The sequence below is a fragment of the Argentina anserina genome, chromosome 2 (genome assembly GCF_933775445.1).
Source record: "Argentina anserina chromosome 2, drPotAnse1.1, whole genome shotgun sequence".
Classification (NCBI taxonomy): domain Eukaryota; kingdom Viridiplantae; phylum Streptophyta; class Magnoliopsida; order Rosales; family Rosaceae; genus Argentina; species Argentina anserina.
The window spans coordinates 29,032,601-29,058,739 of NC_065873.1; the positions used below are offsets into that span (position 1 = coordinate 29,032,601).

At 41.6% G+C, this 26,139-nt stretch overlaps 6 protein-coding genes across 8 annotated transcripts; 4 read left to right on the forward strand and 2 right to left on the reverse strand.

Annotated features, from left to right (window-relative positions):
* Positions 1 to 129: 129 nt before the first annotated feature.
* Positions 130 to 6,458, forward strand: LOC126785040 (protein ACCUMULATION AND REPLICATION OF CHLOROPLASTS 6, chloroplastic). 3 transcript variants are annotated; one of them, XM_050510618.1, is made up of 7 exons: positions 130 to 597; positions 715 to 939; positions 1,024 to 1,284; positions 1,379 to 2,342; positions 2,839 to 2,975; positions 3,355 to 3,653; positions 6,379 to 6,458. In XM_050510618.1, exons 1-6 carry the CDS (start codon positions 142 to 144, stop codon positions 3,643 to 3,645), a joined length of 2,334 nt encoding a protein of 777 aa, XP_050366575.1. In that variant the 5' UTR covers positions 130 to 141; the 3' UTR covers positions 3,646 to 3,653; positions 6,379 to 6,458. The 3 variants fall into 3 exon arrangements, with proteins under 3 accessions (XP_050366575.1, XP_050366576.1, XP_050366574.1); XM_050510619.1 differs by lacking the exon at positions 6,379 to 6,458 and adding an exon at positions 3,954 to 3,965; XM_050510617.1 differs by lacking the exon at positions 6,379 to 6,458 and having other exon boundaries at positions 3,355 to 3,776.
* Positions 4,000 to 8,038, reverse strand: LOC126784337 (kinesin-like protein KIN-7F). The gene is made up of 11 exons (XM_050509805.1): positions 7,861 to 8,038; positions 7,680 to 7,769; positions 7,491 to 7,591; positions 7,304 to 7,417; positions 7,148 to 7,229; positions 6,996 to 7,063; positions 6,847 to 6,912; positions 6,628 to 6,752; positions 6,208 to 6,520; positions 4,481 to 6,045; positions 4,000 to 4,318 (listed from the first exon to the last, which is right to left on the reverse strand). The coding sequence occupies exons 1-11, from the start codon at positions 8,036 to 8,038 to the stop codon at positions 4,000 to 4,002; spliced, it is 3,021 nt and encodes a 1,006-aa protein (XP_050365762.1).
* Positions 8,039 to 9,656: 1,618 nt separating this feature from the next.
* Positions 9,657 to 12,491, forward strand: LOC126785434 (uncharacterized TPR repeat-containing protein At1g05150-like). Its single transcript, XM_050511126.1, has one exon. The coding sequence runs from the start codon at positions 9,818 to 9,820 to the stop codon at positions 12,209 to 12,211; it is 2,394 nt and encodes a 797-aa protein (XP_050367083.1). The 5' UTR covers positions 9,657 to 9,817; the 3' UTR covers positions 12,212 to 12,491.
* A 1,645-nt stretch (positions 12,492 to 14,136) lies between these two features.
* LOC126785436 (uncharacterized) lies at positions 14,137 to 16,365 on the reverse strand. The gene is made up of 5 exons (XM_050511129.1): positions 15,872 to 16,365; positions 15,392 to 15,781; positions 14,664 to 15,266; positions 14,242 to 14,392; positions 14,137 to 14,164 (listed from the first exon to the last, which is right to left on the reverse strand). Exons 1-4 carry the CDS (start codon positions 16,268 to 16,270, stop codon positions 14,261 to 14,263), a joined length of 1,524 nt encoding a protein of 507 aa, XP_050367086.1. The 5' UTR covers positions 16,271 to 16,365; the 3' UTR covers positions 14,137 to 14,164; positions 14,242 to 14,260.
* An 833-nt stretch (positions 16,366 to 17,198) lies between these two features.
* On the forward strand, positions 17,199 to 21,922 carry LOC126785435 (uncharacterized). Its single transcript, XM_050511128.1, has 15 exons — positions 17,199 to 17,685; positions 17,773 to 17,857; positions 18,015 to 18,497; positions 18,575 to 18,764; positions 18,871 to 19,023; positions 19,195 to 19,292; positions 19,460 to 19,551; positions 20,176 to 20,246; positions 20,330 to 20,465; positions 20,694 to 20,753; positions 20,844 to 20,929; positions 21,026 to 21,102; positions 21,203 to 21,273; positions 21,391 to 21,448; positions 21,527 to 21,922. Exons 1-15 carry the CDS (start codon positions 17,357 to 17,359, stop codon positions 21,683 to 21,685), a joined length of 2,148 nt encoding a protein of 715 aa, XP_050367085.1. The 5' UTR covers positions 17,199 to 17,356; the 3' UTR covers positions 21,686 to 21,922.
* Positions 21,923 to 23,568: 1,646 nt separating this feature from the next.
* LOC126784338 (glycine-rich RNA-binding protein 10-like) lies at positions 23,569 to 24,295 on the forward strand. Its single transcript, XM_050509806.1, has 2 exons — positions 23,569 to 23,845; positions 23,939 to 24,295. Exons 1-2 carry the CDS (start codon positions 23,569 to 23,571, stop codon positions 24,241 to 24,243), a joined length of 582 nt encoding a protein of 193 aa, XP_050365763.1. The 3' UTR covers positions 24,244 to 24,295.
* The last annotated feature ends 1,844 nt before the right edge of the window (positions 24,296 to 26,139 follow it).

The following is a 26,139-nucleotide window of genomic DNA, read 5'->3' on the forward strand; positions in this document are numbered from 1 at the left end:
CAAGCAAACTATAATTCTCTGTATCACTCTCACATGAAAGAATGCGACAGTAAAAACAAAAAAAAGGAGGGTAATGATAGTGTCAAACCCAGCTGGAGGGTTTAAGCGTAGGGGAGGCACACACTCTCCCCAAGTCCAACAATGGAGACCCTCACTCACTCCTTCCGCATTGCCTTCTACTCTCCACGACTCTCCGCCCCTAGAAAACCCCATTACCTCAAGCCCACTCTCTGCTCCGCCAGCAAATGGGCCGACCGCCTCCTCTCCGACTTCCAATTCGTCGGCGACTCCTCCTCCTCCGCCACCGCCACTCTCGCTCTTCCTCCTGACGAGCGCTGCCTCTCCATCCCCCTCGATTTCTACCAGCTCCTCGGCACCCAGTCCCATTTCCTCGCCGACGGCATTCGCCGAGCTTACGACGCTAGGGCTTCCAAGCCACCTCAGTACGGCTTCTCCCAAGCCGCCTTACTCAGCCGCCGACAGATTCTCCAAGCCGCGTGTGAAACCCTAGCCGACCCCACCTCCCGTCGAGAGTACAATCAGTCCCTCGCTGATGACCAACACGGAACTATCCTCACCGACGTTCCCTGGGATAAGGTAGATTCCAAACTCTTATCTCTATCTCACTCAATCCAAATTTCGCGGTGATTTTTTTCGTGTCGAAAATGTGGAGTAATTGGAGATAATGTGAGACTGTGAATGTTGATTTTGTAGGTTCCGGGAGCGCTTTGTGTGCTGCAGGAGGCTGGAAAGACGGAGCTGGTTCTTGAAATTGGGGAGAGCTTGCTGAGAGAGAGGCTGCCGAAATCGTTCAAGCAGGATGTGGTTTTGGTGATGGCTCTTGCTTATGTTGATATGTCGAGGGACGCAATGGCATTGTCGCCGCCGGATTTTGTTCAGGGATGTGAGGTGCTTGAGAGGGCTTTGAAGCTCTTGCAGGTAATGCATTCGTTGTTTATATGCATTACTAATGTTAATCATATGGTCTGATGCTTTATTAACACTTGAGTTTACACATTGTAGGAGGAAGGTGCGAGTAGCCTTGCACCTGATCTTCAGGCACAAATTGACGAGACGCTGGAGGAGATCACCCCGCGTTGCATTTTGGAGCTTCTAGGTTTGCCCCTTGATGAAGAGTACCAATCGAAAAGGGAAGAGGGCCTGCGTGGTGTCCGCAACATATTGTGGTCTGTTGGAGGAGGTGGAGCTGTTGCTCTAGCTGGGGGATTCACTCGTGACAGTTTTCTGAATGAGGTCTTCTTACGGATGACTGCAGCTGAGCAGGTAGGTTGTCTCATTATCTCCTGTTAATTGCTTCCCATGATCTACTTGCTTCTTGCTACATCGTCTAATTTTTCATTTTTGTTGTTGTTGAAAGGTGGAGTTATATGTATCAACACCAAAAAACATCCCAGCTGAAAGCTTTGAAGTTTATGGAGTGGCACTTGCGCTTGTTGCTCAAGCCTTTGTTGGTAAAAAACCTAATCACATTCGAGATGCTGATAACCTGTTTTGGGAACTTCAGCAGAATAAGGTATCAGCTGTAGGACACCCTGCTAACACCTATATAACCACTGAGAATAATGAGATAGACTTTGCTTTGGAGAGGGGCCTCTGTTCACTTCTTCTTGGGGATCTTGATGTGTGTCGCACATGGTTGGGCCTAGACGATAATAACTCACCATTTAGAAATCCGTCTGTAGTCGATTTTGTCTTGGAGAACGCCAAGGATGATGATGCCAATGATCTTCCAGGACTTTGTAAGCTATTGGAGACATGGTTGATGGAGGTGGTGTTCCCCAGGTTTAGAGACACCAGAGATATTGAGTTCAGCCTTGGTGATTATTATGATGATCCTACAGTCTTGAGATACTTAGAAAGGCTGGATGGAACTAATGGCTCACCCTTAGCTGCAGCAGCAGCCATAGTAAGGATAGGTGCAGAAGCTACTGCGGTTCTTGATAATGTCAAGTGCAATGCAATTCAGGCCCTGTGTAAGGTGTTTCCTCTGGGTCAAAGAGATAAGAATATGGAATCTCAACAAGATCATGAGATGAATTTGTCTCTTCTTCCTGAAGACAGTGGATACCCTATGGAAGAATCCTACAAAGATGATTCTGTCCGTGTTGCTGAAGTTTCTGGAAGAGATGGTTCTGTTGATATACTCAAAGAAGAATCAATTACTGATCAAATTAAAGATGCAAGTGTGAAGATTATGTGTGCTGGTGTGGTAATTGGACTAATGACTTTTGTTGGATTGAAGTATGTACCTGGCAGGAATAGCACATCCAATCTACGTAAAGAACTTAGTTCAGAGACTGCATCAGAGGTCACAAGTTCAGGTCTGATTTAAACCATGTTTTATTGCATATCCAAACCATTATTGAAGCCTTATTTTCACGATTTCACCAGCTAATGTCTGAAACATATATACTTATTGGTCTCTTTACTTTTTCTACTTGAATTGTGTTAATGAAACATACTTTTTCAGCCAACTGATAAAATCAAGCATCCATATGAATCTTATGATGGCCACTATCTAGCTGTAAGGCTTATTTCTGTTTTTATCCCACGATTTCACAAAAATAAGCATTCAGTTTCACAGCTGATGAAGTCTCCTTATATCACAAACACCTAGATCTTGAACATTGGTTCTCTGACTAGCTATGAAATTTCTCCTTGTAACCACTCTCTTTCACAAAGATGCACCTTTTGTTTCCTATGTCCCTAATTCTGACATAATATAAGACATTTAGTATAATTTTATGTTAGGACATTTTAGTTTTATATGGTGTTTCATATGCCAGCTCACCCTAGAAGCTTCTGTATAACATGCAGGCTTACTGGTAGGTGTTAAGTCTGGAGAAGAATTACCCAAAATGGACGCACAAATTGCCGAAGGTCTTGTTCGAAAATGGCAGAACATAAAATCTCAGGCTTTTGGACCTGGGCATTCTGTGGATAAACTGTCAGAGGTGAGAATGCCTTAGTTTTTGTAGAGCTACCATATCTTGGAAGTTGGAACCATTTAAGGCCTCATTAAAGAAGTTCTTTTGATTTCTTAGAACCTCCAGAGAGTTGGTATAACACTACATAGTTCTTTTATATTGTACATTAAAGTTTCAATGTCTTGATCATACATTTAACATCAAAGAGCAGAAGTACTGACTTGCAGAGTTGCAGTATAAACAGCTGTTTGGGAGACAGGAGTCTTAGGATGTAAATAAGTTGGAACACTTGTTGATTACTTATTTCATGTGCTGTATCTAAGACCTGTTAATTACATTGAATCATGATGTATCAGCAAAAGAATGTTTCAGTGTCTATGCTGCCTGACGTTGCAAAAACTGACAGGTCTTGGATGGTGAGATGTTGAATATATGGACAGATCGTGCGACTGAAATTGAACAGCTTAATTGGTCCTATAATTACACCCTTTTGAACTTGAGCATCGACAGTGTGACAGTGTCGCTAGATGGGCAGCGTGCCGTGGTGGAAGCAACTCTTGAAGAACTAGCCCAATTAACTGATGTGCTCCATCCAGAGCATGATGCCTCGAATAGCAGAACGTACACTACAAGATATGAGATGTCTTGTTCAAGCTCAGGATGGAAAATCACTGAAGGAGCTGTCCTCCAATCCTGAATAATGATGTAAGGTACTGTAAATGATATGCTTTGTCCTTGAACATGTTTATATATCGAAGGTGTAATTTTGTCTAAACTTATAGATGTTGTCACTAGCAAGATATATATAAATAAAATAAATTTTCACTCCATCCTTTCTTCCCCCGCACTCTCCCTTTTGTCTCTCTTCGTATATGTAATATGACTGGTTAGAAGATCCAATCTAGCAAACATGGATACATCAACCACTGGAAGCTAAAATTATCAATTAATCATAGTGAACTTATATATTGCCATTTAGTTGTTTACGATCAGCATCACTGTTAGGGCTGCTATGTCTACAATCATCTTGTTCTACGTGGAGCAAACAGTTCTACAGAGTGGACATGGTGTCGCGCCAGAAAGAGGCTTTCTTCGGAACGGGTCGTGATAGGAAGCTGATTCCAAGTATCTCCTTGGGAGCCTGAAGTGGCTCTGCAAGGCCAATCAACTTCGCAACTAGTGCTGCACTCTCCCTGATGTGTCCCATATCCATCGTGCTCGTCCATAGGTAGTTCGTCAACTGTAGGCTCCTCTCCTTCGTGTTCAGCCTAATCCCCCACTTCTGGTAAAGCCTTTCTCTGTCTTTTCTTGAGAACCTCTTATGCACTTTCTTGCTTAACATCTCCCTCTCTTTCTTAAGAGCCTTCTGACTGTTTCCCATTTCAAACCAGAAAATAACATGAGACTAGTGTCTAAATCCAAAAGGATTAAGTTCAAATATGAGTATGGTGGGCGTGTGTTGCTCGTGAGTGAAGTGCTGTGTTCTACCAGTTTGAAGTTCCTTGTGAGTTTTTTGAACTCTGTAACTTTACCTTGAAGCTGGCGTGAGAACATGTCGATCACTCACGGTACTTCTGTTACTTCCATCGGAGAATGTTTCCTTTAGAGCGGTTAGTCTTCTAAGCTCTACCTCCAAGTACAGAAAGTCGGATGGATCTCCTTTGTAAAGAAGGAAGAAATGGGATCTGTGGACTAGTGGCACGTAGCAAGCATCCCAGAGTTCGATTATCATTGCCCTCTGTCTTTCAAATTCAGACCGCCAATCGGAACTGTTTCTCAGTGCTCGTTGTACTGATGTAGTGTCCATACGGCCAGCCCTCCTCGGTCGTCGTACATGCTTTTCATGTTTGTCTCTTCTAAGTTCGTCATCGAAGTTGAGAACACTGACGTTATCTTCCAAATCCGACTCCGAATGGTTCTGGATAACTTTCCAAGCCACCGGAGCACTCAAAACAGAAGAAGCTTTCGAAGTCTTCACAGATGAACTCACCACTGATTTAGGACCAGGCTGCTTTGATTTAAAAAGCTTCCATCGCAGGCCTTTTGAACCTTGAGGTAACTCCTCCACAAGATCCTCCTCTTCAGGCACTCGTGCCTCTGCCTCCACTTGAAGACTCAAAAGAGATTCTCGACCAGAGTCTCTTCGGGGTAGCTTTCCACGCTTCGGTTTCGGCACCTTCTGCTGAGGGACTTCTTGTGTTTTATCAGGCAAGTCTTCCTCTGCCTCAGGTTCTTTAGTTTCCTCTGTATTCGTGGCAGCTCTTACGGCAGGAGCTTGAACTTCTTCTTTGGGTGACATTTCAATGTTTTTACCTTGCTTTGATTTGAACTGAGCAGGTGTTAGGGTTTCATTTTGTACCGTCTCCTTAGCTGGAGATGAGATAGATAGAGGACTTAGGAGAACTGCCCTGGCACTTCTACTTCTGGCGAAGCTTAAGCTTGCAGAGCTGGATTCAGAGGAACAAGGAGATTGATCCAGAGGGCCATTAAGACTCACAAGAGTGTTAATCGTCCTTTGCAAATCCTGTATTTTCTTCTGCAAGGCTTCATACTCTGCGCTAGCATTTTTCAACTCGGCATCTTCCATCTGCTGCAATATTGGCACTTTATTCTTGTCCATGCGTTCTTCGATTTGGTCAATGCATCTAATCTCCTTGCAGACATCTTCGAATTCAGATTCTGTAAGAAGCTCTCGTGCAGTGTCTTTGCTTTGTGCAATATCTTGAGGTCCTACGTGAGATCTTCGTGCATATTGTACAGGTTCTGCATGAGAGCTTTGTGCAGTATCTTTGATTTCTGCTTGAGATCTTTCTGCAATATCCTCCCAACCTTCAAACTTTGGATCAATACCATCCAGCAGAAAATTTTCCTCAGAAATTTCAGATAGCCGTTGGAAATACTTGCTGGAATTCGAGGAACAACTAGGTCTATCAGTACTATCTGTTGGATTGCATGCTTTTACATCCATGTCTGATGATTCCAGTACTGGATTTTCAGCTATTCTAAATTGGCCTTCATCAACTGTTTCTAGCAAATTTTGAACTCGAGATTGAGCAAGATCACGTTGCTTAGTCAATTCTTTTATTTCTTTATCCATCTGCATAATGTAACATAAAAAGAAATAATGAAAGCATTAGCATCTTGACTATAATGCAGCAACAAACCCGTTTCTGGTTTAGAACTTTTTATCAGAAAATTTCAATCAACAACTAACAGGATTACATGTATAAGATTACACACAGAGGTTAATACCCCTCACCTGTTGCAGCAAAAGTTCTTTCTCTTTCATTGAATTTGTTTCTAAGCTCTTCAAAGCATTTTCCATTTTTGCCAATTGTTGCTGCAATTGCTTTACCAATGCTTTATCCGACCTTACCACATTGACCTTTGCATTAGTAGTAACCTCTTTTGCACAACTTGCAAAGAACAGGGTGTTTTTTGATTGCTCAACATGGCTTCTTGCTGGGCTCATGGTGCAAATGATGGCCGTCCTAGCGTTACCTCCCAAAGAATTTTGCAGTATGCGTGTAAGCTTGGAATCTCTGTACGGTATGTGTCCATTTCTTCCCTTGCTGCATCAATTAATGACATTAGATTCAATTCATAAACATTTTAAAGGTGTATAGGTTTCAGAATCAAAACAAGAACTCTGTTCAGTAAATGGAAAAACTGTTAAAACCTTAGTTTGCGTATTACAGTTCCCAGGGTCAGTAAGCTTTTATTTATGTGACACCCTTCTTTCAATCTTGCACCAGCTGATAATGCCTGAGCAACACGCTCGCTTCCCGCAAGATCAACAAAATTCTGCACAACGAATTCCATTTTCATTCCTATTAGTAAACTAATATTAAGAACTTTATATAAGTTTCCTAGTGAGGCAAGGTAAGTACTTCCATACCACTGTAGCAGCAAGAGTGCCGGAACTTTGAAGGCCTTTTAATTGTTTGGCAGTACTTTCAATTGTCTGTCGATTCCAACAGAAGAGTTCAAACTCATGCCAAATTCAAATGTAACTATCTAAGTACATGAAAAACCAATTAAGCATACCAGTCGCAAAATTTGATGGGATCTAGAACTAGTTTCATTCAAGGAGGTCTCTCCTATCTTCCTTTGAGCTGCATTATCAGATACCATATTGAGAGTATTGTTACATATAATCCACTTAATACAGTGAGACTAAACTAGCACAGGTGACTTACCTGCGCAGGTAGAAAGAAGTTCCCCCAGGTGGTTCCGGTCTCTCAGAACTTCCTCTGAAAGTTTCTCGACAACTGTACCTTTCTGTTGATGTAGTATTAGTGAAAAATTGTGTCATTCAATAGAACTATTTCTGCCAGAAGTATAAATTGACTCACCTCTGGATCATCTAGGAGCCTAAGTTGAGCATTCTCGGAGCTGAGGAGATCTCTGACTGCTTCATTATATATTTCCATGGCAGAGAACTTCAACACGAATTCTCGGTCACTTTGCTGAAATATATAGATGTTCAAGCCGGTCCCTAGAAACATACTGACAATTCAAATGTTGTTAAGCATTACTTACTCTCTCCATGTGATCATATATATCTGTAACTGCAAATTGGGTCACTCCATTCATAGTATACGTCTTTCCACTGCTTGTTTGTCCGTAGGCGAAAATGGTTGCTGCACATGATACAATTCAGTCAAACTATATAACATCCTTGGATACATTTTCTGATACTAAAACAAGAATTAGATGATGATCACTCACAGTTTATACCGCTGACGACTGAAAGAGCAACCTCCTTAGCTCCCTCTTCATACACCTGCTTCGTAGAAGAGTTGTTGCCAAAGACTCTATCTATCCACGAGGAAACAAGACATGAATTCGAAAACAAGTGCATGTTTGGGATGACTAGATATGGAACAAAGTGCATGTTTGTGGGCATTACCAAAGGAATAAGCAGAGGGAGAAGATGGCCGATCAGCTTGGGTGGTGTTGTTGTTGTACATGACAGTGTTTCTAAAGCATTTCCAATCTGAAACCTCATTCTTTGCTTTTTCCTTGTCATTCAATGGTCTCACCCTAACCGAAACAAGAATCTTCTCTTCCTTCACAAGCTCCTCCATCGCCATTGCTTATTTTCTTTCGGAACAAACAACAAGCAATAAAGCCCTAGCAGCTTCAGATTTCCCAGCTTCGATCAGATGCAACCACAAGAGCACGTACGTCACCTCATCAAAATGCTCAAACAGATGATTTCATCCCGATCTTTCCTTCTTCCTTTTCTTCTTCGTTTTCTTTTTCGTTCTGTCCAGGCTTTCCTTATTGTTCTGTGATTAACTCCGAACGCAAAAATGGAGTAATGCGGAACAAAATGTACGTATAGCGCGTTATAACAGAAAAGCGAGGAAGATTAGACTAACCAAAACAAGATGATATATACGTAAGAGAGAACAGAACAGAACAGAACAGAACCCTTTTGGTATTATCTTTGTATTTGTTTCTGGTGACGGGACGGCCAAACGTTCTAGAAGGGAACTCGGAATCTGGAAATGTTGGTTTTGGCCGAACCGTGAAGACCAGAAGGGGTTGCTGCCGGCCTGAAAATGAAGGCAGCGAGAGAAGGATATAGCAACGGTGGCCAAATAACCGTTTGCTTCCCCCGTCTCTCGCTCCGGATTCTAACAACCCCAAATATACGAAGTGACAACCAAACCCAAAAGAAAGGTCCGAAACTATGATCGAACTTACTATTTTGATCCAGCTCAATGCTCGCCTATTCGGATAGCATCTAAACAGTACATTTGTCCCATTATTGTTATGTTGCTATGAAAGCCCACACATACTTTTCTCTAAGTGAAGGTAACTAAATCTTGTCATCATGGTTTTGTTCGTTAAACAGCAGTAAAGATAAAACGATAAGATTTTGTTTTTAAAAAAGATAAAAACAACATGTATGACATGGTATAACTTAATCTATAACTAATACTATCCAGAACTTTTTAGTAAATATGATAGGACTCAACAAGTATTTTTAGTCCGGACAAACCACCATTCCGTCTCGTGTGAATTTGAAACACTCTAGAACTAGATTAAGCTAATGGACATACTAAATCTGTCTGGCTTGAACTGTTTATATTTATAATTAATAAATTAAAATTATAAATACTAAAACAATAATCATATTAACTGAAACTTCTCTGATTTGGTCTACTCGTAAAGAACTAAATATTGAGTAGTGAAAATATTAGTATGTTACCAAAAGTTGGTACGCTGAATGTTTAGAAACTAATCGATTAGCTTCATAACCGGATAGTTCTAGACTTAGAGCGTTCTTATGAAATATTTTCCGATTCCGATCGTCGGCAATACAAAACCTAGACCTCCTCGACGGCCCAGAGAACCAGACCGGTCCACAAGTCCAGCCCACAAACACTTGAACAAACAAAAGAGAGAAAGAAAAAAGAAAAAGAAAAGAAAAGATGAAGATGACAGCCTCTCACTGTGCCACCACCCATCATCATCACTCTCACTCATTCCCTCTTGATTTCACCCAGAAGTAAAAGAATCCAGATCAAATAAAGAAACAAAACAGAGAAAAAAACCAATAGTCTCTCCCCCTCTTCTGGTTCCCCTTTTGGCTTATCCATAGCCAGATCCATCTCTCTGTTAATCTCCTTCTAATTTAAACCCCCCAGTGATTTAGTCCTTTCCTTGGCCCCCCCCTCACTCCCTTTTTCCATTTACAGCATTTTATTGAATTTGACTCGCACATTTATTTAGGCCAATACCAATTTCCTCTTTTCTTTCTTTGTTTGTTCCAAACCCTACCAAACCAAATTGAAGGAATTCAATTCCAGAGAGAGAGAGAGAGAGAGAGAGAGAGAGAGAGAGAGAAGGGTATAATGGCGTCCAGAGGCAGCAGATCAGAGAAGGTCAAGAGAATCTTCTACCAATTCGATCTCAACCACGACGGCGGCCTCAACCGCGAAGAAATGGCCGCGCTCGTCGTCGCCGTCAACCCTAGGGTCAAGTTCAGCGACGAGCAGATCAATGCCATTCTGGACGAGGTCTTCCGCACCTACGGCGACTTCATCGACGGCGACAAGGGCCTCACGTACGAGGGCCTCTTGAGGACCTACGACGACGGCGCCGGCGACGTCGACCGTGACTTCGACGCGCTGGGGTTGGAGATGAGCGTGGACGAGGCGACAGTGGCGTCCGAGGCCTCGTCGTCTTCCATAGTCGCCGAGCGCGCCGCCGAGTCGCAGAAGAAGCAGCGGACGGCGGCGTGGGCGGTGTCGCCCAACCACGGCATCGTGTTCGACGACACGTGGAAGATTGTGGACGATTTGGAGATTCTAATCAAGAGGCTGAAGGCTAAGCAGGCCGGGAACAATGGGAAAGTGAAGGGTGAGAATTTGGACTCGTATTCGGAGGCTGGCTGGTCCAGAGAGCTGGGGGCATCTTCGGAGATTTCGGACAAGCGAGTGTATTGGGAGGAGTCTGGGCATGATTATGCTCTGTTTGTGAAGGAATTGGGGGTGCTGAGAAGCCGTGCCGACGGAGCTAGGTCGAGGGAGCAGGCATTCGATGGGCATATGGCAATTGGGAGAGTTTTGTACGAGCATCAGCTGTTTAGGGAGGCTTTGGTGAGCTTCAAGAGAGCTTGTGAGCTGCAGCCAGTGGATGTTAGGCCGCATTTCCGAGCTGGGAATTGCTTGTATGTTCTTGGCAGGTACAAGGAGTCGAAAGAGGAGTTCTTGCTGGCGCTGGAGGCGGCCGAGGCTGGTGGGAATCAGTGGGCGTATTTGCTGCCGCAGATTTATGTGAACCTGGGGATTTCGCTTGAAGGGGAAGGTATGGTTTTAAGTGCTTGTGAGTATTATAGAGAGGCTGCTATACTGTGTCCAACGCATTTTAGAGCTTTGAAGCTTTTGGGGAGTGCTCTGTTTGGGGTTGGGGAGTATAGGGCAGCTGTGAAGGCCTTGGAGGAGGCTATTTTTATGAAACCGGATTATGCTGATGCACATTGTGATTTGGCTTCGGCTTTGCATGCTTTGGGTGAGGATGAGAGGGCCATTGAGGTTTTTCAGAAAGCTATTGATTTGAAACCTGGCCATGTTGATGCTTTGTACAATTTGGGTGGGCTTTATATGGACTTGGGAAGGTTCCAGAGAGCTTCGGAGATGTATACTAGGGTTTTGGCTGTGTGGCCAAACCATTGGCGTGCTCAGCTTAACAGGGCTGTGTCGTTGTTAGGGGCTAGGGAAAATGAGGATGCTAAGAAAGCTTTGAAGGAAGCATTGAAAATGACCAACAGGGTTGAATTGCATGATGCTATTGCACATTTGAAGCAGCTGCAGAAGAAGAAGCTGAAGGGGAATGGGAATGGGGGTGCCAGTGGGGAAGGTTCTTTTGTGACTGTGGAAGCTACAAAATTTAAGGCAGTTGGGGAGAAGACAACGATGAGGCAGGATTTGGCTATTGCACTTGAGATTAGGGCTTTTCAGAGGATTACCAGGTTGAGTCGTTGTGATGTGGAACTCCTCAAAAAGGAGATGAGTGGTGATGTACCAGTTTCATATTCAGGTACTGGTGTTCCCCAGAGGTCCATACGCAAGCCTAATTTGGAAGAAATTCTCCGCAGGTTGCTTAATTTCCTGAAGCCCGAGACTTTTCAAGGAGCTGTGAAAGCCATAAATGAGAGGATACTCTCTGTTTTTGATGATACAGGTGCAGGACGGGTGGACTTGGGCATGTTTTTTGCTGTTCTAGCCCCTATTTGCAGTGGTTCGCCTGAAAAGCGCAAGCGAATTGCTTTTGATGCGCTCTTGTGGCGCCCTGTGAATGAAGGTGGTGGTGCTCAGATAAGAAAATCTGACGCAACTAAATATATGAAGATGTTGAGAGCTATATATGTCCCTTCTCACGGGGTTAGCGAGATGCTAGAACTCCATGGAGAAACAGATCCTTCGACAATGTCTTACACAGAGTTTCTTGTCATGTTTAACGACCCTGATTGGGGTTTCGGTATCATGTCCACGCTGTTGAAGCTTGAAACTGGAGACAGGAATCGCCATGGTAATCATGTCTGTTCAGTTTGCCGCTATCCAATTATTGGGTCTCGCTTTAAGGATATAAAATCTCATTTCAGTTTATGCAATCAATGCTACAGTGAGGGAAAGGTTCCTCCTGCCCTTAAGCAGGAAGAGTATAAGTTCAGAGAGTACGGAACTGAGAGTGAAGCCATGAAAGACAAGTGCAAGTGCTTTAATTTACCCCATAATGACCTGTAGCTAGAATCAGTTTTCTGTTTTTGTTTATTCTGTATAATCCTTCTTGATTTTCTAGTTGTTCAGTGTGAAATATCTAGCTCACGTCATGACTGTTATATGGGAATCATGCCCTTGTATAATACATTTTGTTTTCATGGATTCCGTTTCCGCTTCTGTTGTCCTTCTCTGCCAATATCATCTGTTCAATTCATACTTGTAACTATAACACTTTCTGAGACGTTCTTTCATTGTTATATCCACATTTGTATAAAGCATGTTCTTGTAGAATGATTTTATCGGTGTTTTGTGGACAATTGGAGATGAATTTTCTGCTTTCCCCTTTGACAATTATGACTATTGTAGACATTGTATTACAGGATGCTCGTTATGTAACCATATTGATTGTTAATTGAAATAACAGAACGTTGGTCACTTATCTTTATTCGCTCCAGTAGTCCAGTTAGTCGAGTCTTGTTTTACAAGTGGTGGATATGATTGTTCTAAGAATTTAGTGTTTCAAATCTACGGTATATAAATCTACAAGACTTCTAAAGGACGATCAAGTACAACTTTGAAATGATGAGCACAGAGAAAGCTAGCAGCAGATTAAGCTGTCATATATTTTATAAGAGCACAAATAAAGATGTACATTTCTTTTAGAGACGAACATTTGAAAATGCTCGTCATGAATTGCATTTGAGCGCTCTACTGGTATGTGCAGCATCATCTTTGACAAATGCAGTGGGGGCATTTGATTAGGTTTTCTAAAATTTTGGGGAGAATCTTTGAGTGGTGTATACATTCTGTTGAAAAATTGAAAGCACTGGATGCATGCAAGAAACACGGTAAGTCATCCATCTGGTATGAGGAAGAAAGAATGAATTCCTTCCATAGTTGAATCAATACTTCGCATGTACTATTGGCTATTGTTGATGACAATGCCAAATGCATCTGAGGTTAGATATTCGAATTATAACCATAGCTACTGCGGAATCATCATGCTAACAGTAGCAATTAGCTCAGTGAAGCACATTTTATGCATCATGATGATCATGACGTCTATATTGGGGATTATGCCAAGAGCGAGGGCTTTACCTCCACCATTAATATCTCCGGCTCCAGCTTCAGCCTCAGCTCCAGCATCATCATCATCTGTTCCATCCCAGCAGCTGAAAAACCAGGTACCGGTAGGGAAGGAAGACTACAAGGCAGGGCCGTCGGAGATAGTTCTGGAAGACTATGGTATCTGGAATCCCACACCCTGTTTCGGTAAGGGCAATATGGCTCCAATTCCTCATTAGGCAGATTATCCTTGTACTTGCTAAAATGGTCTTTTGGAAGTTGGAACAAAAATAAACCAGTTGTTTCACATCTATGAATACTTGTCTATTTGTTTTGGTTCATCATCCATATACGTGTAGCATTGACATTGAATCAGATAGCTAGGGAATATGCTGCTTGTCTTATACCAAGACAAGCATGAAGTTGAAACATTAATCTCCTTTGATGAAGATGTTGCATTCTCATGATCATATGGGACTATAGGTGTATATAGAAAAGAGAAGTGAAGTGCAGGAGTAAAGAAATTTATGTCCTACCATCATTGGTGAGCAAGAAAAGTCACCAAGTATCATTGTGAAAAACGAATAAGATAACAGAAAAATAATCTGATGGATACATTTGAAATTTCCAGACAAAAGGAAATGATATTTGTCTGAAAGTTGGAAGAGACAATTTAATTATCTTCCAACTCCAGCCAGATTACATACCATTCTAGAGATTAGAGAACTCAACTCACTTCGTATATATTATAGAATCCCAAAGCATCAGAAACATAGATTTGCCTCGATGTTAACATATACCAACTACTTTCCACTCTCAAAATTGATGACATATTCATGCTTCAAACCATGGAAGCTGAAGCCATGGATGCCACAGTTCTTGACATAAATCCAGTGCATTCTCAAGCCCCACCTAGAAGAAACCACATGTACTACGCAAATTCAATTAGCAGTATGATTTTGAAGCAATGGTGATTCCGTTCCAATTACCATTTGATAATCAGCACAATCACATTAGACGTTTAGAAGAAGGGCCAGATATAGCAGCTATTCTCTGAGCATGCTGCGCTTCACCCTTGTAAAGTTCCTTTAATTCTTTTTTAGCACGCCGTGCTTCCCGTCTTTCCTCTTTGACAGCCGCCTGCACTCATGTATACTCAAGTCAGCATAAAAGAATCACCAGAAATATACCTACACGACTACCAACAGAAGGTGAAATTCGTGGAATTGTAAATGCCAAAATCATGGCTACAAGAGACATTTGAATGCAAGTTTCATGCTCCCAGTTTACTCTTAGATGACAGTTCCTGAAATTTCTTTTTCATAAGCTGGCACATAGATTATTCAATGGTAAGGCATGATGAATGAAATATTTTGTCCAAGATGAGCTATAACAAATAGAAGCCCTATACCTTCCGCTCTTTCTTCTCCTCTTTTGACTCCTGACCATGTTGCTTCCGTTTCAGCTGCTCAGTTTTCAAGCTACCTACATCTTCCATCTTTTCTACCTTCTCTGTAGCAGCCGGTCTTCTACTACCAGGCAAGAAGTCCACAGGCAGCTTCTGTTTCCCTCCAAGCTTTATCAAATTATTGGAGGCATCCAAGCCTTTAAAAACAGTTTCCGAAAGCTGCTTCTTCTTTCTACTTAGTTCTGGGGCTCCAATTTTCGCAGGATGGTTCTCCAGAGTTGAATATGTAGTAATAACAGTCTCGCAGTCCCACTTTTCTGATTCATCACTAGATTCCTCTACAAATACCACCTCGTCCTCTTGATCTTCATTCTCATATATTTTCCCAAGCTGCTTCGTCTTTTGTATCTCCTCATTGTCTCCCGGGACCTCATACTCATTAAGCTCAAAGTCATCCTTCACACAGTCATTAAGCTTGACGTTCTTGAGCTTCTCCTCAATGGATTTATCCTCTTCATCTCCGTAAAAATATTCATCATCATGATCACCGCCCTCATAGTCGTCGTCCTCGTCATCATCATCATTGTCATACTCCCGACTTAAAACCTATTTGTATTGTAAACAAATGTGAGATAGCACATACATAAACCCAAATATATATTTTCATAAAACTCAAACTGTAAAGCTTACAAACACCACATAACTGAAATATAACAGGAAAAACAACTCACCATATCAAATTCATCATCCACATCCCTCCTAGCTCGTGGATCATCCACCATAGACCCGCTCTTTCCTCTCGAAACCACACCAGCTTCATTGCTCACATTCTTGTTCTCCGATTGCTCAACCAAACTCGGCTCACCACCTACACACACATCCTCCTCTTCCTCCTCCTCCTCTCCATCAGGAAGGTTAGCCTTAACCACAAAATCCTCCTCCAAATCCTCATCCTCAGAACCGAACCGCGACGCAGCATCGCTATCATCAAGCAATGCCAGCACTTCGGGATCGAGAGCTCTCTGAACCCTTACATTGACAGTCTTAGACGCCACCTTGTAGATAGCCTCCTCATCCGGCGCCTCATTCTCCGAAATTCGCAACTTCGAAGCATCATACGCCTGCAAAATTCCACACCAAATTCATTCATATCACATTCTCCAACAAGTTTGTTACAACCGTAACAGAAAATGAGCTGTGAATGACCTCACCTTGACGTCATGCGGGAGCTGCTCGGGCTTGGCCTTGGGGTTGGAGTAATAGGCGGAGCCACCGCCGGTGTTCTTAATCTCCCTCAAATGGTTGAGGTAGTTGTAACCGTCGTCGGGGAACCCGAGGTCCAGAATCTCCTTCCTCAGTTTCTCCGGCAGGGGCTGAGGCGCCGCAGCGGAGGAGGTGCCGAAAGCGCGGTGGTTGTAGTAGTGGTCGCCTTCCTCGTCGTCAGGGGCGTCGGCGAAGATGGAGTCGGAATCGTCGGTGGGGCGGCCGGAGACTTGGACGAAGACTCGGTCGCCGCCGGGGGAGTCGTCGTAGTTGGGATCGGAGGAGTCTCGGGCAATGAGTTGGAAAGTGGAGGACTTTTTCTTGTCGATGAACTTCTTCTTGCCCATTGTGAATCAGAGAAGGTTTTTCTTGGTATTTGTGAACTGGTGATTGGAATTCTGATGGATATGAAGAAGAGTTGAACTGCGGAAGAAGATTAGAAGAAGAAGAAGAAGACTCCCAACAAAACCCTTGCCCAGTGAAAGAGAAGAGTACAAAACCCTACAAATGTACCAGCGCCCCAAACGACGTCGTACACATCATGATCATTTTTGCCGAAATAAAAAATCGGGGCCCAAGCCCAACCATGTGCGTCCCTCGGTAATTCCGACAAATCCCGCTGCTCAAATTGTTAATATCCGTTGAGATTAATTTTAACCGTTAGATTTTAATGTTTAATGATAATGCATTGTTAATATGTTAGATTATATTTAGATTGTTTACAAAAGTAAATATGAAAGAATAAGTTTAGGTCACACCTTAGCATCAGCTATTTATTTCTAAGAAAACCCTTGATTATTAAGCATCTAGGTTTTTCTTTGCAGTTTAATGGTCTTTTAAGTATGATAATCTCTATTATAGTTGTTGTTGATTCATTAATATATACGACTGAGTAAACTTGTTGCTAAATTTTATCGTAAACAAGTCGTTACTGATCTAGCTAACATTATTTATACTGAAATTGATTGATTATGATGTTACTTAGTAGTTGAGATCCGGGTATCTTCCAAGCAAACCCTACAAGCTCTTTCTTGTAATTTACTCGTTGTTAGTTCTCACGTACAAAACTTTTAAGTACCACATAAATGGCAAACAAGTTACAACTACACAATACAGTACTCTATTTGTATTAACAGTCACCATTCCAATTAAGTTATACGATGCGAATACTGAATTCCGTATCACCGACATGCTTTTCATGCTTTTCACTACCAATGCCACGCGTCGGTCGCTGGGAGTATTATTTCCCGCGAGCGGCGGGAAGAAGAGAAGAGAAGAGAAAAAGCCGGTTAAGGCAATGCCGGTGTCCGGTTGAAGAGGTAAAGGCCGCGTAAAGTGCTTAAACCAATCTCAGGCCTCAGCCTCACAACTAAAGGCGGGAGAATCACGTTTCATTTGGGAGTTAGTTTCATGTCACTTGGATTCAATTCTGAATGAGAATCACCCAATTGAAACCTCTAATTCCGTTAGCTAATTCTAACCTCTTGCGTTTTCGATGCTCTGTGGCTCATAAACCCGAAGCAGCGCCGGTTATGGAGGCCAAGGTAGTGCTCACGCAGACTGAGCGTTACGCCGCCGGAGCTCTGTTCGCTCTGGCGCTTCACCAGACGCAGATCCACCAGACTAAGCCGTTGAATGCTTTGCTTCCTCTCGAGGAGGAGACCATCGCCGACGCCTCCACCGTCGGTCGGAGCGTGACGGTTTCCGACGATCCTGGACTCTGGATCCACGAGAGTTCCGGTTTGCTATATCCAGTTCTTAGGTATCAAAAGCACACCATACTTGGTCTAATTGAATGTGGATGGAACAGTTTACATTTTATAGTTTTTATTTTTCTGTTGAAATTTAGGTTTTTAGGGGTGGAGGACAAATCATGGAAGGGGCTGAAGGAAACTGCAGGATCTTCTTCACAAGTTCGGCATCATGTAGGAGCGGTGTGTGTTTTTCTTCCTTCCCTTACGAACTTTTTCTTTCATTTTTCATACTATTAAAATCGGTGAATGTATCATTATTCAAGAATATCTATCAGTGATGTATTGCAGTTGTTGGTAGTTAGCTGCGTGTTGTATTAATGTAGTTATTTTGGTTCAGTTCTTGACCTTACTAAAAGAGGAGAAAGCTGAGGTGCCTTCAGCTGAGACAACTGAGAAGGAAGTTGCTCTGACAAAAACTGTTGATACCATGGTTCGTAGCGAGGAAAGTGCTGATGCTCGTTCGGTGGATCCTAGTGACAATTATGAATATGAAGCTAAATGTCGTGAAAAATTTTCCGGTACTGAAACTGAAATAGCGTCTGAGGTCTCTGACAAGGATTATGAGGCCCCAAAGAGGACAGTTACTGTGATATCCACTGAAATGAAAGATCCAAATGAATCCAAACGCCTTGACGTGCCTGTTGAAGAGGGAAGGCGGCTCAGCTATGAGAAGAAAATAACGGTTCTTTATGTGATTCTGTCAGCCTGTGTGGCAGACAACAGTGAAAGTGGTGATAAAGTGAGGAACGGGTATGATGCTCGACACCGCGTTGCATTGAGGTTGCTGGCAACTTGGCTTGGGGTGGAATGGCTAAAAGTGGTGTGTCTCTATAAGCATTTTTATCTGGTGGTCATTGTGTCACTTTGGTCATTTATGCCTAAAACGTTATTTTGCAGGAAGTCATGGAGACGATGGTTGCTTGTTCTTTCATGGCTTCCTTAAAAGAGGGTGCTAACAAAGCGAAGACAGAAGGTGTTGATGGAGAGAAAAAAGAAAATGATGATGCCTCATGGGAAAATTGGAAGCGTGGAGGTCTAATTGGTGCAGCTGCTTTAACAGGAGGAACCTTGATGGCTATCACTGGTGGTATGAGATCTGTCAATCTGTAATGGTCACACAGCTCTCTTGCGATGCAATCTTAGGACAGAAAAGACAGAAGGCTTATTCTGTTTCTGTTCTGATCCTTTCACAGGTTTAGCTGCTCCTGCAATTGCGCAAGGATTGAGTGCTTTAGCTCCTGTTTTGGGTGGCATTATTCCTGCAATTGGAGCTACTGGTTTTGCTGCTGCAGCAACTGCCGCAGGGTCCATTACTGGCTCTCTTGCTGTCGCTGCATCATTTGGAGGTGCAAAAGTGATTTTATATGTTTCTGATATTTGAATTTTATTGGAAGTTGTCGGATCTAGTGTTTTTAACTTGTTGTCGTGAGTAGTGTCTGCCTTAAAATGCAAGTTAGCAATGTCTATCAGGTTCTCTGTGATACTTTTCATTTGGTCTTTTTCTTCGGTGATTGCAGCTGCTGGAGCTGGTCTAACTGGGACTAAAATGGCTAGAAGAACCGGAAACATTGAAGAATTTGAGTTCAAAGCAGTTGAAGGAACTTATAACCAAGGAGTGAGTTCAAGTTTGACATTTTATTTGTTATTTCTAAATTACTTGGGGAGAGGGGGGATCTGTTCCTGAGGGATTCATATGATTTTGTAACAATAAATCAAATTATACTTTCGGCATGACCTCTTGTATGAATGAAAATGCTTACGGATTTCAGTAAACATTTTCAGCGGTTAGCAGTGGGAATAGTGGTTTCAGGACTCGTTTTTGAGGATGAAGACTTTGCAAGGCCTTGGGAAGGCTACACTGACCACTTGGAGAGGTAAGAAACTGTATCATATTATGTGCATCAAAGACTATGATAACTTTAGTCTCTCTATTTCCTTTCAGAATAAGATGGAATTGTGTATCTGGAAGTAATTTCAGCTAATACTTATCAGTTGAAAATATACTTACAGCTCAGGGGATTTAGTCTATCAAGCTCATCAGGTCTAATGTTTGGTTATGTTTTGATCCTCAACCATTCAACTTGATATGCTGGACATGCTCATATCTGAGAGATGTAAACAATAAAACATTTTTAGTCTAATCTTCATGGCTATTTCATTTTAAAGTGGATGTTTTTGGGATGGCTTAGACAGTGTACCACATGTAGACTTTAAGCTGTGAATATATGGGTACTAATAAAGTTATAAGTGGACATCTAATAAAGAATATAGTTGCACTGAACACTGCAATGCAGGATCAGCTTACCTTCGAACAGTGATCATTTCTAGCAGACTATCGGAATGCTGATGGCCAATGCTTATAAGCAGCCCTTTTATGAACTTGCTAGTTCTTCCAATGAAATTGTATTGTCCTTTTTTAAGCCTTGGGTAGGATCTGAGTTATCAACTTATCATTGATGGCTATGTAATTGGTATTGATCGATGTAGCAAACTCTTAGGTATGCACTGTGGTGGGAGTCTAAGAATTTGGTTGCATTGAGCACTGCAATTCAAGACTGGCTGACTTCAAGTACTTCCATAACCTCATACCTGTCACCTTTTATAATTGACTATCGGCATATCCACCACCAATAACAATGTATCCTGTTGCAGGAATTGCCCTTGAGTTGATGAAAGAAGGTGCCATGCTGACTGTCTTAAACGCACTTGTAGCAGCATTTGCGATGCCAGCAACCTTGATTACTGCATCTGATCTTATAGATAGCAAATGGGCAATTGCAGTTGACAGGTAAATTTCAAGTTTTAGTTCCACAATAAACTTATTCATTTAAGGCGCCAAATTCTTGTGGTGCAATTTACCTCTTGCAATTGGTCAGCCTAAGTTGTTGTACTTATCATGTGTTTCATATATAATTAGCTTCCAAATTTTGACCATGGGACTGTTATCATGCACTTGAATATGGAAATATGAGTGGGAGAGGAAAATACTAATATTGCTTTCTTTTTTCTGGCTCAGATCAGATAAAGCTGGCAAGATGCTTGCTGAAGTATTGATGAACGGGCTGCAAGGCAACAGGTAAAAGACATGTCCCTTAACACTGTTGAAACATAAAAGCATTATATGTAATTATGTATCACTCACTTGTAGTCTCCATTGATGGTCCAGGCCGGTGACGCTCATAGGATTTTCACTTGGGGGGAGAGTGATTTTTAAATGTCTAGAATATTTAGCGGAAGCAGAAGGAAACAATGGTAACCATCATCTGCTGATTCATCTTACCACATGCAATTTTTAGTCGTTATGTACTCAACTAACTCAAGTATACTTTTGATTCTGCACTTCTGTAGCTGGTCTGGTAGAAAGGGTTGTCCTGCTTGGAGCACCAGTATCAATTGAAGATGAAAATTGGGAAGATGCTCGGAAGGTAGACTTATCTGTTTTAATGTTTCCATAATTTCTTCTTTTGATTGGTTTGCACGATTTATTTAATGCTGGTAACACTAATCCTTATTTCCCATTCACAGATGGTGGCCGGGAGATTTGTGAATGCTTTTTCTACAAATGATTGGACACTAGGAGTTGCCTTCCGCGCAAGGTATGAATTCTATTAATTTATAAAATGTTCTGTATTAAAGAACCAGGTCGCTACTTGTGCATAAAAAGCTTAAGCTAGCTCTGAAACTGATAGAACTAAGTGGTCTACCGTGGACAGTTTACTATCTCAAGGTTTGGCCGGAATTCAAGCTGTCAATGTTCGTGGCATCGAAAATGCAAGTCCTCTAATTCCATTTTAGCTTTTTATACTTGCATTAGTGGTTCTTTCACTTACTTGCCCATTCGCATTGTAGGTTGATGTAACACAATTTGTAGAAGGCCATTCATCCTATCTTTGGAAGACGAAACAGATCTTGGAGCTGCTTGAACTCGAGTCTTATTACCCTGTTTTCAGAAAAGAAAATACAGAAGATAAAACACCACAGGAACAAAACAGCTCGGCTGATACATAGTAATTGTGTTATACATCTCCAGTTCCATCCCTTCTTCCTAATTCTTTTGTGTTTTAATTTTGATTACTTTTCTTTCATCTGTATAGGATTAGCTATTTAATTTATGCAGTCCAATTAATTGAGTTCTAGCATCTTTGGCCCCAACCCTTAATTACGTTCCAAGAACTAGGAAGCAAGTTTCTGTATGAATATATTGTAACATAATGAATTCCATATATGTATATTGTGTAATTGTGACAGTTATGACCGTACATTCTCGAAAATTAGATTTGATGGTTATGAAGCTTAGGCAGAAAGTTTGGATGGTAACATCTCAGTATCATGCTCGGAATTGGAGCAGATGCAATCCCATATTGACAAAAAATTGTATTATGTTAATATTTATAAGTACTTACAACAATGTAGATATTGCCTAAGCTTAAGCATGGCATTGAAGTTGAAATGATTCAGTTGTTGTTCATTTGGTCTCCATTTCGTTGGAGAGTCCCCTAAGCCCTTCGGGTTAGAAGGGAAACCCCACTCGACAAGGGTGGGTAGCTACTACTTAACAAAAGATTGTGAACCCCTTGAAGCAGTTGAGTAAGACTCTTCCCACTTGACAAAGGTGGGTAGCATTTTTTCGTTTTTGTTATAAAACTACAGAATATAATGTTGACAATGACCTAGCGTCAGATTAAGGAAGCAAGAAGGGACTCTTGGGGATCAAGCTTCCTTACTACCAAATTCTCATACATCAATTCCATCATAGTTTTGTGGAACTCAGCTCAGAGTCGTCACATTTCTGTTGCAATAATGGTTTAGCATGAGTCTATTGGTTTCTCTTTGCTCCGGTCCTAACTGAGTGCCTGAGCATTTGGTCCCGTCGTCTGGATGATCATTTACGACTCCAAAGCTGGTCACTTCATACAAAAGGTTCAATGATATCCAGTTACGTTCCAACTTTCAACGTACACTTGCAGTTTCCCATCATATATAGAAGAATTTTGTTGTTTTCGCACACCACAGGGAAGTTTACTCTTTGTTTTGCACTAATAATGTTTAAACATTATTAACAATAACTACCAGATATTAGGTGCTTAATAATGTTTAACATAGAGATGATGGAAACAAACTTGTATATATATATTGTAATTGTAGCTGGTATAGTGGTATACCACTACTCTGACCCCATGCCATCCCACTAGTACTTTACTCTTGCTTGGTACGTATAGTAATATACTTATATACCTTTTTCGATCCCCAGCAGGCTTAGAGGCCAAGCATAATGCAATGAGTACATCAGTATGTAATTGCATTGTAGGGCATGTCATTACTGATCTGTGTAAATTGTTATTAGAATCTTATGTAGAAGAATATGCAGGAAGCCATCAGTTGCGGCGAAGTAAGAATTCGATTAATTTGTCTAACTTTAGATGAACCGGATCCTTCATCCTTCTCAGTAATTCAAACCGAACTTAATGGAGCCGATACGACATTACTAAAAGAACTCGATTATTAACAGTAGAAAACAGTTGGTAGATCGAGGTTAGTAGTCTGAGATGGTCTTGCTAACTGTGCGCGTGCCATACTAGTGGGCGAGGCCAAGCATCCAGCCTAGCTTCATTAGTTACTGCATATCACAGGTGGGGGACAAATGTGAGACGCAAGGCATCTCCTTCTTTTGGACGGGGAGCTTGAAGTTGAGAGAGAGCGCGCGGGACTAGGTTTCCTTAGATATGAGTCGAGTGGGGACAAAAGTCTAAGTTGTCAAGAGCACGGCTCGTATCTTCCTCCCACCTTTGTGGTTGGTACTTGCATTATATAACTGGAACTATGCAACGGTCACCCAGCTCATACATCTTGCATATTTCAACTCCAATAAACTTTGTACGTTCTACGAAGTCATGCATACACTGAGGAAGTTATGGGTCATATTGTTTATTTCCATAGCCATTGTTGGTTTACAAGTTGATGGTAAGGTGGAAAATGTTACTGCTCGAGGCAATGCTAGTTCTGTACCTATTACTTTTGATCAAGGCAACACAACAGAAGCAAGAAACAAGAGCTCTTCGTACACTACTGAAGTTGTCATCGACAGCAAAAACAAAAATTCTTGGATGAATAGAGGAAGAGGAGGTGGTCGCGGTGGCGGTGGCGGAGGAGGAGGAGGAGGAGGAGGTGGTGGTGGTGGTGGTGGTAATGGGGGTGGAGGAGGTGGAGGAGGAGGAGGAGGAGGAGGCTATTCGTGGAGTTGGGGTGGTGGCGGTGGTGGAGGTGGGGGAGGAGGAGGTGGCGGTGGTGGTGGAGGTAATGGTTGGGGATGGGGTGGAGGAGGAGGAGGGAGTGGTTGGTGGAAATGGGGATGCGGAGGTGGAAATGGAGGAGGAAAAAGGCATCATCGTCATGTGTACCGGGGGACAGGGAGGTTCAGTGAGGATCATTACAAGCTAGGAGAGTTTGCACAATGCATGAGGAAAGGGAGGTGTCAAGGGATGAGATTGGAATGCCCTCTTCACTGTGGAGGGCCTTGCTACTATGACTGCCAAGATATGTGCAAGGCTCACTGTCGACGTCGATGAGATCGTTCCCTCTATGTTTAGTTAATTTCCAGTTCCATCAAACCCTAGATCATGTCTGTTTCATTTTCTAAGCATTCCATTGAACTTGTTTTGTTACATCTTTTGTACTAATTTCAATGTCTTTTTGTGTTTTAATTCTGATTATGGTTTAGATTTCATTGTTAACCATCATTTGTCTTTTGTACTGTAAGTTCTTCTCTACTATATATCACTTTTGTATGCTCTGTCATGTTTTTAGTTTTATGCTTAATCTTTCTTTTTCTGTTTTGCAAGTACTATCTTGATTCTCTTAGCTCCACAGAATGCACATATTTTTACTGCAATGCCAAACAAAAGGACCCTAATAAAAGTATTACAGCCACACCAGATTTCCCTGTTTAGCTTATTGTTAATACCTTGTGCTTGTAGTCATCAGAACTACGCCTGCTTAGCACAAGAGCAGCAATCTAATGGAAAATAGTCATACCTACTTTCGTACGACTAAGGAGGATCCTCTAATACAAAAAATAGATACATCGGCGCTCTGTGACGAAGTCACTGAAGTCTCTTTCCACGTACTTGATGCTCGATACTTACAGCTCTGAATCAAAATTCATTTCCAACATGAACAAATTGTTAATTTGGGGTTTTCCTTTGAAGGTCACAATGAGAACTATCAATATTTGACCTCAGGAACAAGACTGTGTTGACATATGTCTTGCAAAATGGTCATTTATTCAGTGAATGCAATCATAGCTGGTGTCCTCGGTTTTATAAAATAAACAAACAAAGCATTTCCTTCGGATCATTAGGAGATAGTTTGAGCTCTAGTTGTTCCCGTATAGATTGCTACCTTTTGAGAAAACACATCAACACCGCAGCTCTCTTCACATTGCATTCACCAATACAGGATCTGCAGACTTTTAAAAAGAAGAATCCGAGTAGTGTATGTTAAACAGCGACAAGCGTGCTCCGTGGACCAACTGTACCGATATTGTCTCAACTTAGCCACCTCACAGGTGTTGGGTTTTAATCACAAAAGGCCTCGGTACAATTGGTTATTATCCACCCACTTATAAGCTTTATTTTCTTTGTCACTTCTTAGATGTGAGATCTCTCCTCTCCAACACGTCCCCTCACGTGCAACCTAATTTTTAGGTTTGCACGTGACAGATTAACATCCCACATACTGGGACGAAATAAACCAAGGTCCAGTAACCAACGACACTTGGTGACCATCCAATCGGAAACTCTCCCATGACATGATAATGACACCCATCTTACAATTTTCGAGCATTTTATCCACAATCCCTTGTCCCGACATCAACCTATGCATTCATAATATGAATGAAGGGATGGAACAGCGTCTTCAATCCATACATACAAACTTACTGAAAAAGAAAAAACCAAACGTCTTCTGATCGAGCTATTGCAATGTGATCATATAACAAGCCGAATAGACATGAGCATATCAAAGAAGGGAATATTTCTAATGATGACCATCTTGTTAAGGATTAGTTGAGCACTAAATAGATTCACCAACTTTTCGATCTTATTTTTAGATGTCGACCATTTAGTTTGTAGATATATATGAGTAGATCATTCTTGTAAAATTTTGTTCAAATTGAAAATCGTTAAGACATTCATAAATGTGATTTACTCATTATGAACTTGAACGGTTCATGTTTAACAATTTTGATCCGTTCACTAATTTGATCTATTTTGATACATTAACCATTACTAAATTGGCTGAAAATTTGTACAAATAATCTACTTATATAGACCTAAAATCTAAACGGTTAAGATGAAAAAATATAATAAAAAAAACATATCTAATTAAAAATTAAGTCTTTAATCCTTAACTAGTTCTCAATAAGATGGTTTTCATTGGAAAAATTATATATCAAAGAAAACACA